Here is a 16,804-nt window from a genome sequence, read left to right as displayed (position 1 = left end):
AAGGCTGAATCTTATTAAAAGTTCCCCAATGGAAAACCAACGTTTGATTGATTATATGCTCGGGAAAGTCACAGTTGCCACAATGGGCAGGGGATCTGGAAATTGATCGGTTCCATGGCGCAGAGGGCGAGCGAGCAATAATAACTTTGTTTAACTTTGTTTTGTGTGCTGCAGGTGGACCTCGGTGTGCCCAAGATGGTGCGTGGCATTATTACCCAAGGTGCACGAGGCCTGGAGGGCAGTGCGGAGAACAGAGCATTTGTCAGGAAGTACAAACTGGCTCACAGCTCGAATGGCAAAGACTGGACCTACATCACTGACAGCAAGACTGGGTTTGCTAAGGTAGAGGAGAACACACACTCTCTCCTTGTTTTTGACACAAACGGGGGCCCCCTCTGTCCTCTGGTCCGCCGTCACTTCTCACTCATTTGCAGTTATTTATAGCCGTCTCTCAGCCGAGCCTTTCCCCCCGTCTCCCTCTCTTTCTCCTCGTCTTTGTCTTTTTCATTCTTGTCATTTTTCGCGAAAACGCCGCTTTATTACAGCCTCGGCTCCGATAATAATTCAATTTAATCACCTCGCTCGTCATTCTTCGTGCTTCTGTGTCTTCCTCTCCCCGAGTCCTGCGCTCTCCCTCTCTTCGTCTCTCATCCTCTATTTGTCTCTCATGGGTGTTAATTAAAAATGTCTTTCCTGCATCACCACTCAGCACTGCTGGCGTCTAACGCACTGCGAGACGGGCACTTTAAACTTTGTTCTGCTTTCTGAGTCTATGTCTTAAAACGCTTTAATAGTACTACTGAGTGCCTGGATTTTCTCCTGATGCTAAAATCCTGTTTTCTCTCATCTGCCTGTCTTTTTAAATGAGCGTCCTGGGAAATTCATCTTACGGTTTTTAAAATTTCAGAAATGGGGAACACAGAGGATACAGTTCAATTAATGAAACCAATAGTACAACTTTCACGGCCCACGTTTTTTGAAAGGATCGCTGTAGTCTTGTCTGTATGAAGCTTGTAATAAATCTTGTGCTTTTGCCAGAGGCTTCTTCTGCCTCAAAGACGATTTGGAAATCAAAGGAAACATCTTCTGTCTGTTGTTTTTTTGACACATGTCGCTCTGGGCGGGGAAACAATGCTAGTTAGTGTCTTATTTATCAAGACTTCCATTTTTTTATTGGTTTCTCATCAGGCGGGATAGTGAAATACCAACACTTGACTGCCTCCACTGGATTTTCTGTTGTTTTAGGAATTTTTTAAAATGGTCAAACAGATTTGGGCACCAGGCAAAAATGTATTGCTGACTGCCTTTGAAACGATGTCAAAGAATTTAGCATCAAATGCAGTGAAACTGTTTCGTGCTCACCTTTCACATTCTTCCTCAGATCTTTGAGGGCAACGGCCACTACGATACTCCCGAGGTGCGGAGGTTTGACGAGATAGTGACTCAGCACATCCGAGTCTTTCCAGAGAGATGGTCGCCCGCTGGGATCGGCATGAGGATGGAGGTTCTCGGCTGTGACCTGCCCGGTAGGAGCGCACACACGTGGATGATAGGACAAACTACACACAGATGAAATAAAGTTGCATGCGTGGATAATGCAGGAATGAAAGTGGAATACATCTGCACATATACGATAAATTAAACGATCATATTTCAAAACCAAACACGTGCTCTTTAAATCAGAGATTTTTGTCTTTGTCCTCGTCGTCTTTTTATCTGCCCTGTGTGTGGCTTTGTGCTCTGATATGTACGCACGCTACAGCGACACAGTTTTCCTGGTGCTGGACTTGGATTTTTTCACTACAATGCCAGAATCTCAGCTTTAATTCAAGGATTCAAGCGTGTCATATGAAACCAGATGTTACATTTTAAATACTTGATGGCACATTCTTTGTCCAGAACCTGTGGACCTGCAAAAATGTGTCAGTTGCTTTCACTGTATTTGTGGGTTATCATCCATCTGTACTGCCTGTCCAGGCAACTTTGCTGTATTTGGTGGAATATGAGCAGGAAGTTTGTCCCTACACTTGAGAATTCATCCCAGTGGTTCTTTCTTCTTATGCATCATCAGTAAAGACTGGTGGCCCATCATTATGAAGGGTGCTTCCAGATGGGGTTTGTCTTGCTTTTGATACTGAACACTGGTTTGCACCTTGTGCTGAACCTTCTGCATTTCCCTCTTCAAGTCCTCTCTGCATGATGCACTTGGATAATAACACGCTGACCTCCAGGAGAGTACTCTTTACCCGGCAGTGTTTCTTTATCTATCCTGAGATCATTTGCTGAGCTTTACATGTAGCTGAAATGACTATTGAACCCTTTATGTTTCCCAAAGCAGCTCTTAGGCTCTGAAACTCTTAAACTTAATAATAGCTGCACTGTGATCTTTGGTTCTTCCCTCTGTTTGCTTGTGAAGAGCTCTGTGATTTTCAGAGCAACTAAGATAACAAACCTGTGTGTGTGTCCAAACAAACGTACATATATATGAATAACTGTAGTATTTGTGCTTCTGTCATGGATTCTCCAACATATCGGTTAAAGTTAATCATCTTGCTCTGCGGGAGGGTTTTCCACATGTCTGGACAGGGATTAACATGTCTAGGTCATGGGACTTTTACTAATAGTGGCCAGCTGTGGACTATATTGTGTTCCCAGCCCATTATGTTAGCAGCATGTTGCTAGTGTGTCGTGAAGGATTAGGTGAACTTTGGTGTTTTCCTTTTCCTGTTGTGTTTTTTAATATTTTAGCGGAAGCCGTTGTTTATCAGGAGTGCTTCTTAGTGTGCAGTGTGTGTAAAGTGATGAATGTGGACCATTACTCTGTGTGCCACTTTACTGAGCTGTGTAACTACAATTTATTATAATATGCTAGCGTTGCATGGACCTTGTTAGCTGTGGCAAGCATTTTTTTTTCAGCTCGACAATAATTTAAGCATTAAAGCAATCCATTGTACAAACCTGACACTTTTTTTCTTCTGCTTAACTTGAGCAGTAATAATGAGCTGTTTAAATTTCCACTAGATGAAGCAGAGACAATGGATCCAATGTTATTAAAGCTGGGATGTTTGAATGCATGATAATATGATCGTGTCCTTTAGATAGCCAGTTATTACACAGTAATACACAGTAACAGCAGTTGAGTTGTGTTTTCATAACCAGACCTCTATACCTGCTGCTGTTACGACCAGTCCTCTCCTTCCCCGTGCTCTCTGCTTCCAGCGTTTTCAGATTTTACTGCTTCAGTCAGGTTGTGACAGGTGAAGACGAGAACAGGAAATGACACGTACCTGTTCCCAGTGGACACGAAGGGGGTTGTTGCTGCGACCGATGGCTCCAACTCTGTGTCTCTGAGCACGTGTGTGTCCATTTGGGTTTCCAACAGAGAGAGAGGGGGGAACCCGAGGGGAACGTTATATCCCAGATGTGTCAGGCCTAACCAGGAGGCCGGTGATGATGGGGACAGAAGGGCAGCCTCTTCTGTTCTTAATACAGCTTCTAACAAGTGACCGTGGACGGAGAATAATGCAGATTATACAGGAAAATCACGGCGTTTCAGGAGGTGTTGAGTCCTGACATGACACCATCGATGTGCTGTAGCATGTGGTGATTTACGTCTTTGCACTCGATATTTTCAAACTCTTCATGAAGCCTCTTTAAACTTTTAGTCTCTCCTTCAATGAAACAAGAACAGAGATGTCACTGGACATCGTGGGCCACATAAGTGTAAAAAGTTTAACGACACAGTTAATCTCTGACATAATACAACAAAGTGCAAGTTCAACAGTCTCAGTTATTCTACATGATAAAGAAACGCTGCTGTAGGAAATGAAAGAAACCAGTCAGCACGACTGTTTCAGCTGAAGTGTGAAACTACAGAAAAAGTTCTGGGAGCTCGTTACCCAGACAGTCCTGTGATTATAAAGCACAAAGTTTTTTAAATGCACAGAAAATGTTTTTTCTCTGTGTAAAAAACAACAAAACAAGTGCATTTCTATAGTAGATGGTGAAAACTAGGATTTTTTCTGGCGTTTATTGGTTATCTGTTAGTTAATTACCTTTGTGTAGTATGAAAGGCCATGGGGGACTTTACTGACTCTTTATCAGCAGGGAAAGCTGTGACAATACAATTAAAAGTCTAAAATTTATGGCCTTGGTGGGCCGATTTTGGCTCCCGGGCCTTATGTTTGACTCACCTATACTACATTAAATATGCAGTCAAAGCCATTAAACTCCATCTGCTTATATTTAACAGTTTTTCCAGTTAAACCTTTTGGTTCAAGCGTAACACAAACCTAACAACGAGGACCCGGGGAGGACCCGGGGAGAGCTGCTTTTTCTGGCCATAAGAAAAAGTAAAATATGCATAAACAGAAGTAACGTCTGACACGAGCGCACTGGTTATGCTGTTCATAAACTACGTGTGTGATAATCGTGCACTCCATATCTGCACCACCATCTCCATGACTGTAGTGCAGATGCACATCACTGCGGTTGTGCTTGCCCTGGTTGTCTGCTGGTCTGGCTTTCGATGTGTGCGCGCCAGATGTTTGCCTTCTGGTTGTAATCCGTGCATTACACACGATAACAGTTCACTTCCACTTCACGTGTGCAGCACAGTAACCATCCAAACTACAACACACAACCACACACTAAGATAATTGTACGTCTTTAGTGGCTTAGAGAAAGTGAGCATTATTAAATTTCACTTTGTGCGCGTCTTAAACGGCCTCCATCCTAACTGATGTGAGGATAACGATCCAAAAACGATCCAGTCATTCCGACCTGTTTCCTCCTTGCTCCTGTGTGTTTTTGTTCTACCGGTTGTTGTAAAAGAAGATTAAATATTAAATATTCAACGGTGCATCAGTTTCAGTCCAGTGAACACAGCTGTTTACACCTAAGTCAGAGAGTCGCAGACATTCACGTTCGTCCTTCTCACCGAGCTGACGTGCACACAGTTACACGTTTTAAAAAAGGATCCTTAATCTTCTTTTGTTTAGCGAAACACAGAGATGCACACTGACATCCTCACACTCCAAAGCTTTGCATTGTTGTGACCTTTTCAGGAACATTTCCACATCAGCAAAACTCTAGATTCAGCAAATATAAACAGAGACAGCTGCACCTATAATTAGGATTCCCCCTTTTTTCTTCACACTTTAGCACAAATAGTCGAATCGCATCCCGCCTGTCTCGCCGCTCAGGAAATAGTGGGCTTGCATTAATGAATTCATTAATAAATAAGCAGCGTATCGCCGTCATACGCTCTCCAACACAGTCGCAAACATTTACACTTATTCCCGGGAACGCATCGATCCAAGCAGCCAGTTTAACATGCAGCTAACACTGTTCTCTTTTTCTGGGGACTGAACTTCGTCTATACTGAGCCTGTTCAAGCTCAGCTCACAGTTTTTTATTGAGTGAATCGAGTTTGCTTCCTGGTAGTTTTTGATATAAATAGAAACTTTTCAGCCTTCGTCCTCACTGAGATGCTTCACAACAGTGCATACAGTGTACTCACAATTACTATAAGACAAAGACAGTGTAACACACTGTCAGTCATAGCAGCAGCTTTAACGAATTTAAAAGGAAACTGCTTTTCCATTACTGCCCCTGCGTTGTTTTCCTTTTACAGTGAAGCACGCTGACCTGGCCACAGGGCTGTAAAACAATTTCCTCACATGAGAGAGACAATCTCAGCGCACAATTGCAATGAAGAAATCCAAAATTACACATCCGAGGCTCTTAGGGGGAACGCAATCATGTCGTTTACCATCTCATTATTGTGCCAAACTTTCGGTGCAAAAACGGAAACAAAAGCCAGAATATTATTGCGGGACTCGTTCTAATCATTCACGCTAGCTACGGAGGCAACGTGTAATTTAGGTCTCGTAACCCCGACTGTTGGATCTGAACTCTGAGCTCGCACGCTGCCAGTTTTGTTCATGTTTTAAATGAGTGAGCTATCAGAACATCTGCTACACTCTCATCTCTTTCACTCCACACCTAGCTGTTGGCAGGCACGTATGTACACACACACACACACACACACACACACACACACACACACACACACACACACACACACACACACACACACCACCTGTTTGGCACAAAGATGTGAGTTTGGTTTTAGTTGTGTAAATACATGCTTAGTTTCTCATCACATTTGATAACTACATTGTTATGGGCGGGGTGCTTGAGGAAAATAATGGAGACAATGACAAACACAGACACAGAGTGAAAGCGGCCTTTGTCCGGAGCCTCCGAGTGCTTAATAACAGCGTTATTTTTATTCAGCTGCTGCTGCTGCTCTCGGGATCACGGAAGTCTTAAAATACCGCCAACCAGATTGCGACACAAATTATGCTTCCTTATTATTATGTTCCAACAAAACGGCAATGATTAGCACGATAGGAGCCTCACTCGTGGCTGATGAATGCTGCTTTTCACCGCAGACTGTAAATGAAGGATAAGCATGGCTTGCAGCTCTGCAAGAAGAGCCACAAACATGCACTCTTTCTCATGGTCAGCAGGGGGCGACTCATCAGAAGTCAATGGGCTCAGATCTCGATGAGTGTCTGCACAGTGTTCATTTTGCAAATTATGATCCCCATTCGATTAAAAAAGGAGGAAAGAGCAGCGTGTGGCTGATTTGCTGTGACCGTGAACTTCTCCTGCAGTTTCTTGGCCTGATCGCCACCGCCTGCCTATCATGTCACCAAGACGACGACGGCATAAATGGCTCTGCTCGCGGCTTCACAGAATAATGTTACATTGGCCTCATGTATCTTTTATGTACGGTTTATGTCTTTTTATTAAAAATATGGACTCTAAAAGAGTGCTGTGTGAAATTCTGCAGGATGTGGGGAAGTACGTCGAGCAGGGAGGGTTTGACGGACTGTCCAAAGAACAGAGCACGTCGTCCTGAGTGAGAAATCCCGGTGCAAATGTGGATTGAATGTTGGCAAAGCGTACAGCATTAAATTTCCATGTAGGAAGCTTTAACTGTGGCTGTGACTTTATGACGAGTGTTGCAATATGCACAGGCGACTAATGGCCAAGAACTTTTCCTTTGTCAGTCACTGACACGCGGAGAAGTTGGACCAGGAAAACACACGTCAGTCGTTACAGTGGCACCCTGGAGGGGAACGCTGCTGATCGTCCTTGTTAAAGACATTCTGGAGGTGTTTTCCAGCAAGTCATTCAGATTTAGCCAAGTCTGTGTGTGTGTGTGTGTGTGTGTGTGTGTGTGTGTGTGTGTGTGTGTGTGTGTGTGTGTGTGTGTGTGTGTGTGTGTGTGTGTGTGCTAGGTCCAGCTTTGCTGATTGCATTCACATGTGGGCCATGGCCTGAGTCCAGACACTTTCATGTGATCTGCAGGATGTGTCCTCAGTTACACCCACTGTTCTCTCTCCCTGCTCCTCTTGCCTTTTCTCATTTCACTGAAGAAATGAAAGTGGTTATGAATGCAATGCCGCTTCCAGTAACAATAACTAGTATGCAGATTGGGTAATTTTATGTTTTAATAGTATTCAGATACTGGGAAAGAGCTGCACACGTCACTGTGATTTTTGTTTTTCTAACCGGGTTGTCCAAAGTCTTTTTTTTTTTTATGGAAAAGCAGAAATGGGAAAAAGGTTTGCGAGAGGTTTTGTTCATGTTTGTGGCTTCTGCAGGTTTCACTGTGTCCTGCCAAGGCTCCTGCAACAAGACACAGACACACTCCATCTCTCCAGAGTCCCCACCTTCTCTTTTCTGTTTTTATACTTGTGATTTCTTCCTCTCTCATCTTTAAAAACTCAAACTTGTGTCCATCTAATCAGTGCACAACAGACTCAGGTAGTGCACAACGTCTACAGAAGAACCGGGATGTAAAAATAAACAGCAATCAGTTTTAAGATCCTGCAGGGATAGCTGTTCTAAATGTTTGCACCACACCATGTTCCAGAGTGTCTGATAACACAATGCACCAGGCTGAGCGACAAAAAATCAATTGTCCACCACGGCGGAGAAGCCGAATGCCCTGCAGCTGTGCTCTCGGTTCGGGGTTATGCTTTAGCAGAGACAAAAGGCCAAGTTTGCAGCTCACAGTGATGTTCTACTGTTAAGTGTTGAGCAATCTAAACTATTTTAACCACACAACAGGGATTTGTTTACTTCAGGACAGCTCAGTTTATCTGTTCCTTCCCTTCTCTCTGAGATATCACACATGGAAACACTTAGGATGCGGTCCAGGTTGGTTGCGGATGCCTGTGTGTATATGCAGGTAGGGCTCAGTGTGCAATGAAAGCTCGTCTTTTTCCAATATAAATATTTAAGTTTGGCTCAGCATGCCTTTCAGTGTTCCTCAAATATGCCTTTCTCTTTTTCCCCTCTGTTTCCTCATCCTTCCATCCATCAAACTATGCAAAAGCCCAACTGGAGGGCTACACGAATACTGCCCTCGCTCTCAATCGCTATGTTTAAAAATGATTTCATTTCTTTTTAGCCATAAACCTCTGTGCTCACGTAAGACAACATGTTGCCCTTGTCCCAAACCGTACGTCCAGCCTATCATGTGCCTCACCTGAGGCTTAATCCGACCACGCCTGAGTCTTGGAAGGAGACAACAGCTTATTAGTGCTTGGTGAGCGAGAAAGCTGTCCTTCTCTTCTCCATAGATCCTAATGGCCTACTTAGCTTAATGTTTCTTTCCACACTTAAATTCATTTTCTCTGTAGCTCACCATGTTTCACTGATGTAGTTACACATTCACTGCCAGCAGCTTCTTTTTATCATCTCAGTTGTTGTCGTACTTGTCTTGACACTTAAGGCAACAATTACAGTCGTATACCTTGTGGTGCTTTGTTGCACAATGGGCTAATGAGCAATTTACTGTCTGTAGTTTCCTGACATGAAGAGTGCTTTTGCTTCTCAGCTGCACAGCTCATGGCTCTGCCTTTTAACCAGAAGTTTGATTGTTGGCAGCTCTTTAACCACAGTCATGTGCTCAGTTTTTGCAGAAACTCCCCTTCCCTGTCTACTAATGTGAAACCTTGTGGTCCACTGTAGCACTTATCATTAAAAAATAATTTAAAAATATTATATAATTGGTAGCTTTCTGTACAATTTAATCTGGAAATCATACGCTGCTGTAAAGACCTCATTTTCCAAACCACTCATTTACAGATGGAGTCATAATGAGCTTAAGTCACATACAGTACAAACAAGCCACAGCTCTGGGTTTAAGAACAGTTGTCTGATTTGGCCTTCAGATGTTTTCCAACATCACCTGAGATGTGATGTCATATTTTAGCATTTAACAGCCCCCTGCTTTAGACTCATTGCACAGCACTAGGATCAGATTTTCTACTTTTATCTGCTTCCAAGTATAATGCTGTCATCACCAAGTGCTTTGAGAAACTGGTTCTGGAGCGCATCAGAACTAGAGATGGACCGATCCGATATTACGTATGGGTATCGGTCCGATACTGACCCAAATTACTGGATCGGATATCGGTGAGAAATAAAAAATGTAATCCGATCCATTAAATATCAATAAAGCACCTCACAAAACTTGCTACACGGCGTAACTCGGCTCATAACCGTAGCACGTCGCAGCAGTATGCATCACGTGATAGAGCGGCTGTGTGTATTTGTAGCCTCCCAGCATTTCATCTCCGAGGAAGTTATCCCAGAGAGAAGTAAAGCAAGTGTGTAAGTTCATCTCTGAATGTTTGTAAAGCATTCCCACATTAAGCTTAACAACAGATATATGGAGCGACTGCCTCTCTCTCTCCCTCCTGCTGCTACTTCAATCATGAAACTGATCAATGATCAGCTGATCGGCTCTCTTCTTTGTTTTTGGCCCACTTTGCACCAGAAAGAGGAAACCAGCGGCTGAACAACAGCAGCACGTTTAAGCTTGATCAGCTGTTGTTAGAATTTATTTAATATTACTTTCTACTCGAGGATCTTTTTCTACGCAGCTGACGGCTGTAACTGTGCAGGGGCGGATCTAGCAAAGTTTAGCCAGGGGGGCCGATAGGGCATGAACAGGGAAAAGGGGGCACAAAGACATACTTTTCTTTCTTATTCTCATTTAAAATGTCGAGCTTTTAATAAATAATTATCTGACTCTTACACCCAAAGTTTTAATCTGATGTAAAATATATAGAAGGCCATTACTGTATATATAACTGTTAAGTCTAATATACCCTACTAAGCTATAGTACTTTTTCCTTTGGGAAGGTACCATCTGTGAATTCTGCAGTTCTGTTGAAGAAAGATGTTGAATCTATTTAATTATTCTTGAAAAATAGTTTATTTCTGTGCATTTTCCCCCCTGCATCAAATTAAATTTGATTACATCGATTAAGCATCATGAGGTGGGGGGTGGTTCCTTATTTTCTTTTGCTGGGAGTTTGCAACCCTATTAGTTAGGTTGCTTAATATTTCTGCTAACTACTCTTTAAAATACCAGAATAGGGAGGATGGTGCAGGTTTAAGTTTATTAGATTGACCAGTGTTGCTGAACTATGAAATATTTTGGGCGCAGTGTATTTTTTACATACAGGTATAACAGAATAGCTTTAGTGTTGTTATTTATTTAAACTTGAGTATAAACTTATACAAAATGCAGCAAGATATTAAAAAAACGTTTTATTGATTAAAAAACACACTATATCGGATTCATATCGGTATCAGCAGCTATCCAAATTCATGATATCGGTATCGGTATCGGACATAAAAAAGTGGTATCGTGCCATCTCTAATCAGAACCTGTTTCCCCCCGGCTCTGGACCCACACCAATTTGCATATCGGACTAACAGCATAGGGCGGTCGTGGCTCAAAGAGTTGGCAGTTTGTCGTGTAACCGGAAGGTTGCCGGTTCGAGCCCCGGCTCGGACAGTCTCGGTCGTTGCAAGACACTTCACTTGCCACCTACTTCTGTCAGTCGGCCCCAGGGCAGCTGTGGCTACAACTGTAGCTGCCTCCACCAGTGTATGAATGTGAGAGTGAATGAATAGTGGTATTGTAAAGTGCTTTGAGGGCCCCGAAAAGCACTATATAAATGCAATCCATTATTATTATTATTATTAACAGATCCATCGAAGACGCCATTGCTCTCCACACAGCTTCTTCCCCAAAGCGATCACCATACTCATAAGTGGCTGATGGGCCCCACAAGTATAGTAGCACGCCAATTTTCTGTCCTCACAAACATGCACACACACACACACACAAACACACACACACACAGGTTAGCAAGTTCCGTCTGTAAGGAAGGCATGCCTTTCAGTCTTTCAGTCATTAAGTGGAGGAAATCCCCTCCATACTTACACACGTGCACCATGTCACCAATAATTGAGTAGCAACAGCTTTCTCTGTCTCTTAGACACACACACACACACACACACACACACACACACACACACAGTGTCAGTAGTCATTATTTAGGCTGACAGAGGTAGATTTATACCCAGAGCTCTTTCCATAATTGAACAGTTTTCGTCTCTGTGTTTCCGCTTTGCCTTGCTCAGTCAGCAGCTTTACAATGAGCCCTTGGGCCTGTGACACCTTCTGTTCTTCAGTTTAGAAAGTGTGCGTCTGTGTGTGGAAAAGATCGAGTCGGAGGGTCTCTGCAGGTTTCTGTAAGTCAGCTCTGGTGGACCCATCTGCAGAATATGTACGTCGGGATTGGTTTTTCTCATGCACGTCAGTTTCAATCTTCCCACGAGTGACTGAACTCTGCCACCTTGTATTTGTCCTGCCATTTATTTCCATTCAGCAAGTAAGAGTTCAAGTTCCTGCAACAACATTTTTAAAAATATTATTAAATTAAGTTGTTTAAATTATTTCTGATCTTTACAGCTGATCCAGAGAGGAACCTGGTGGATTGAAAAAGAGGATGAGGAGTAGGAGGAGTTAAGAAGAGGGGAGGAAAGGAGAGCCAAATTGAATTAGGCAGGTGGAGAGGAGATGGAGATCGAAATAGGAGGCTGACTGGAGCTGTGTGTGGTCACTAATTAGGAAATTGGTGGTGCGAGGTGGAAAGGGTTATGTTCCCTTTTCGGTGTCTCCCTCTCATCTCCTATTCCTCCCTCTCTCCCCTCAACATGGGGGGCTAATTACAGTGGTAAAGGGCACCAAATTAAAACAGCTTAATGTCAGCAGCTGGGAGCTGCTTATTAAATGTTAATATCTAATTTTGAGCGTGCGCGTGTGTCTGTGCTGAAAGAGCAATATGAGTGTTTGGGCTTACATAATAATCGTGCATACTTTGACTGTGAGTGGACTGTGTAAACAACTCAAAGTAACGCACACACACACACATTAGAGTGGATGAACCCCAACACTGCAGTGCACTCAAAGCTATTAGCAGAGGCTTGCAAAGGTTACCAGTTAACACTAAACAAGACACACACACAGAGAAAGATCACCGCGTGAGTCATGGAAATATCTACAACAATTACACTCTAAGCAAATCTGCAGCAGTCTGAGATTCAACTGAATGATTAGAATCTACATCAAATAACAGTGGACAGAGTTACAGCACAGAGAAAAGTGCTGAAAGGTGGAGGAGAGTGAGAAAGAGCAACAGGAAGAGACGAAGAAAGAGCTGCAAAGAGAAATCGAAATATACCTCAGGGAGAGACGACAGAGAGAGAGAGCGAGGGAAAGAGTTATGGAGACGAAAATTGCGGTTGTGGTAAAACAGAAACAAGACTGGGTACGATTTCACTTCTGTGCAGGAGAGTCGAGAGAGAGAGGGAGCATGTGTGTTTATGTGTGTTTAGAGCTTTTTGTGGTGGCAATAGTGGTTTTGCGAAGCAGAGCCGATTCTGGTCCGATTTATTGTGACAAACGAGAGACAGAAGATGGAAAGAAGGAAAGAAATATGAAGGGAGGAAAGAAAGAAAAGCCACGAAACGAACAGAAGAAAAAAGTAGCTTCTGAGAATAATTTGGTGAGAGGTTTGTGGTGTCTGGCTTGTGCCACGCAAGCCAATCTTCTGTTCCCTTACGTCAACACGCAGACACACACTTACTTTCACCAGTGTGTGTGTGTGTGTGCGTGTGAGGGAGAGAGATGGGAAAGCATTCATTGCCATTTAAGGAATCTTAACCAGCAGTAGAAAAACTGCTTATTAAGACCAGAAGGTTTCGGGGTTACACTGTCATACCCGAATGCTGACGTCTTTGCTCTGCAGGTCTGTGAGTGTGTGTGTGTTTGATCTATCATACACTCGATGCACGCTGCTGTGCTCCAAGGTCAGTGTGAGTGCAGCATCTATCATCATAGCATTGTGTGAGCGTGCATGCCAGCTTGCAGTGGATAAACAGGGCGGTGTGGCACAGTCCTGAGCTGAGTGCCAGCTCACTGCATCAGCTCGCTCTGTCTCTGCCTGGATCCCGACAAACGTCAACCCCCGAAAACGGCGAAGAGAATTTAAAGCATCGTCAGTTAGCACCGTGTCTAAAGCCTGGCTTTGCTCAAACATCACAGCTGCACTGTTAAAATATTACTCTTTTCCACTGTGCAGCGAAGCAGTCGCAGAGCAAACTGTGAATATTTAACAAGACGAGCTCAGATTTAGTTATTCCAAGCCCAGCGTTGTCTCTGCTTATTATGGCCTGTATTTGTATAGCGCTTTACTACTCCCTAAGGACCCCAAAGCGTTTGACTGTCTTGGAGAGAAAACAATAAAACAAATTATCTATTGCCTATTCTATTCTATTCTATTCTATTCTATTCTATTCTAACCTTTTGTGTTTATTTTTTTGTGTTGATAGAAACCACCACTGTACCTGACACTGTGACCCCCACCACACCTAGAGTGGAACAGACAACCTCTGTGATGAGATCTGGTAAACACACGCACACACACACACACACACACACACACACACACACACACACACACACACACACACACACACACACACACACACACACACACAGTTTGTGAAACCGTCACAACCTGATCTATTGGTTTGTGTTTCTAGACACAAATTTTCACCTTTTTCGCCTCCTCGACGTGAATTTCTCACCTCTTATTTTCTTAAAAGCGTGTTTTCATCTGTCCGGTGTCACGTCCACTCATTTGTGCCAGGCACACAAAACTGATGTTTTTCACATATAAAGTATGAAAAATCTGTTATGAAACGGCTGTGTGCAGGCAGGAAAAGGACCCAAAGTGCAGACTCCGGACACAAACGTGAACTTAAACAGCTTTAATGCTGAACTCAAATGGGTAACAAAACTGAGAACACAAAATACGCTTACACAGCAAGATAAGGGTAGATGAGGGTAGATCGCGACACAGAGAAACACAGGGCTTAAATACACAGAGGGGGCAATCAGGGAATGGTAACAGGAGGGAAACACAGTTGGGGCAAATCAGGCGTAAAGAAACAGGGGAAGCAAAACCAGATACATTAACATAAGACATGGACCTTCAAAGTAAAACAGACTGAACTTAAAGACACAGACTCACAGGCAGGCACTGCAACAGAGGGAACAGTAAACCATAAGGCAGAACTCTAACCAAGAAACCAAAGACTAGAAATGATAAATAATATAATAAACTCAAAACTCAACGACCCAGGCATCCTAACAAAATCCACGTTGGAGGCATTGGTGGTGTGACCGAGTTCACATCATATCGGCACAGGTTCAGGGTCGCAGGGTAGGTGGAGTCTATCCCTGCTGTCATAGGGCAAGATGTAGAGCAGGGGTGGGCAATTCCAGGCCTCGAGGGCCGGTGTCCTCCAGGTTTTAAATCTCACCTTGGATCAACACACCTGAATCACATGATTAGTTCGTTACCAGGCCTCTGGAGAACTTCAGGACATGTTGAGGAGCTAATTTAGCCATTTAAATCAGCTGTGTTGGTTCAAGGACACATCTAAAACCTGCAGGGACACCGGCCCTCGAGGCCTGGAGTTGCCCACCCCTGATGTAGAGGGTCTATTTTAAAACACATTCATAATGTATCATTAAAGGCAAATTAAGAAGATGTACCCACACAAAACAGCTCGGTTTATAAAAAGACCATGCTGTGACTTAAAATGCAGCGGTCGCCACTTCTTTTCAGCTCTGTTTTCTTGGTTGCCGGGGTGAAGTGTCCTCACTCTGGACAGAATATGCGCCACACGTGCTAACTAAAGTTCCTGCTGAAATACGTCAGTTTCAAAGTTCTGCTGACTGTCAGGAAAAAAGTTTTAAATCAACATATGCAAACAAACCGGTTATTTTTCATGACTATTTCACATTTTGCTGTAACACACACACACGCTCAAGCTTTCTTCATTCAAGTGCATGCTATCTGCGCTCTCACATATGCAGATTTCTTGCATGCACGCATGCATTTATTTCTGCTCATCTCTCATCCGCACACACACACACTTGTGCACACACTCGAGCTCTTAAGGTCAAACTCATGATGTCAGTGTGCACCGTGGGGCCTCTGGGCTTTGAAGTCTGTTAGATTCAATAGTCCCACAGGAAGCTCTGTTTGAGTGAAAATAAGCTCGCACAGCCAGAGGATCTTCATACAAACACAGGCTCACATATTGGGAATATGATTTCACAGCTATAGGTCACCGACTGCCTCACTGGAGTTTATGCAGAGCATATTGTGATGTAGTTTAAGGAAGCGCCTTTGCTTTTTTGTTTCAGCACAACTGAAGGTAGCAGCTTATTGCAGTCTAATTACAGCATCATTTTTGCTTCTCATTTGTGCTCATCTTATTACTTTCATGTCACCCCTTGAGTTTTGTATCATTCACCTTTTGCTCCGCTGTTTTCTTTCTGTCCATTTTCTGTCTGTGTTTGCTTTCTGTTATCTCTGCTGCAATTACTCTTTCTTTCAGTCTGGCTTTTATTCTCCGTTACTCTAATATTTGTATTCAGTATGATTTTCAAGATGTCATATTGCATTGAGCGCTATTGCAAAACGTCTCAACACAATGCGAATGTCGCTCACGGCACTATCAAAATAAAGACCCTGCCATTACAGGACTGAGTCTCACAAAAGAAAACTGAGAAAAAAAGAATTTGTTTAAATCCAACACAATACTAAAAGCACTCAGAAGAAGCTGTCGGGTGGTAATCAGTAGTATTTTAGCCCAAACAGACACTTTTAAAACCTTTATTTGTAATCTGTTTTTCTTTCTCGATTCACAGCCACCACTCCGCCCCTGTCGGCCGTGTGTGGCTTTGAGCAGAGCCTGTGCGGGTGGTCGGCTGATCCCCAGTCAGGTGTGAGCTGGACCCTGCACACAGCCAGCAGCAGCTCCACTGTGCATGGCGCTCATGGAACAAGGCAGGACCTGGCACTGGGATCAGAAAGTGAGTACGCACGTACTTTGGAGACTGGAGGGGATAAAATGTGTGATTTTTGGAATGTGTTGCTTTAATTCTAACATGAGCCCGTCTCTTAAAGTTTCTCACCACGATGTCCTCTCACTGTATTTCTTGGCTGCTTGACAAAGATTTTGTCTTTTGCCACAAAAAAAAAATTCTGACATTTCCTCAGTGAGACAAAGCAAATTTCACATCATGTGAGAATAACCTCGCTAGCCCATTTAGCTACAAACAACCCATAATGCCTTCCTCTAAACTAAGAGGCACAATCTGTAGAGGACATTTGGTTCTGCAGACACACAAATGTCTAAATCAAAGAACAAATGCTCATTTTTAGACAGAATTTTGAATAAATCTTGAATCTGGTCGGGTTAACCTGAGCATTATGTAAGCTGCTTTAAACCCCAGTCACACAGGTGTGGAGACCGGCGGGAGCCACCGGTTGATAAG

General features: G+C 43.3%; 1 protein-coding gene across 3 annotated transcripts in view; it reads left to right on the top strand.

The window, feature by feature from the left end:
- Nucleotides 1–16,804, top strand: part of LOC113008322 (neuropilin-2-like) — a 92,937-nt gene that overhangs the window by 53,207 nt on the left and 22,926 nt on the right. For all 3 annotated transcript variants that reach the window (XM_026145670.1, XM_026145668.1, XM_026145669.1), the window contains exons 10-13: nt 175–342; nt 1,382–1,526; nt 13,780–13,854; nt 16,175–16,339. In XM_026145670.1, the coding sequence (XP_026001455.1) occupies nt 175–342; nt 1,382–1,526; nt 13,780–13,854; nt 16,175–16,339 (553 nt within the window). The remainder of the gene's footprint in view (nt 1–174; nt 343–1,381; nt 1,527–13,779; nt 13,855–16,174; nt 16,340–16,804) is intronic.

This window comes from Astatotilapia calliptera, chromosome 16 (genome assembly GCF_900246225.1).
Source record: "Astatotilapia calliptera chromosome 16, fAstCal1.2, whole genome shotgun sequence".
Classification (NCBI taxonomy): Eukaryota; Metazoa; Chordata; class Actinopteri; order Cichliformes; family Cichlidae; genus Astatotilapia; species Astatotilapia calliptera.
The sequence above is the reverse complement of the archived record's forward strand: the minus strand, read 5'-3'. Positions and strand labels throughout refer to the sequence as shown.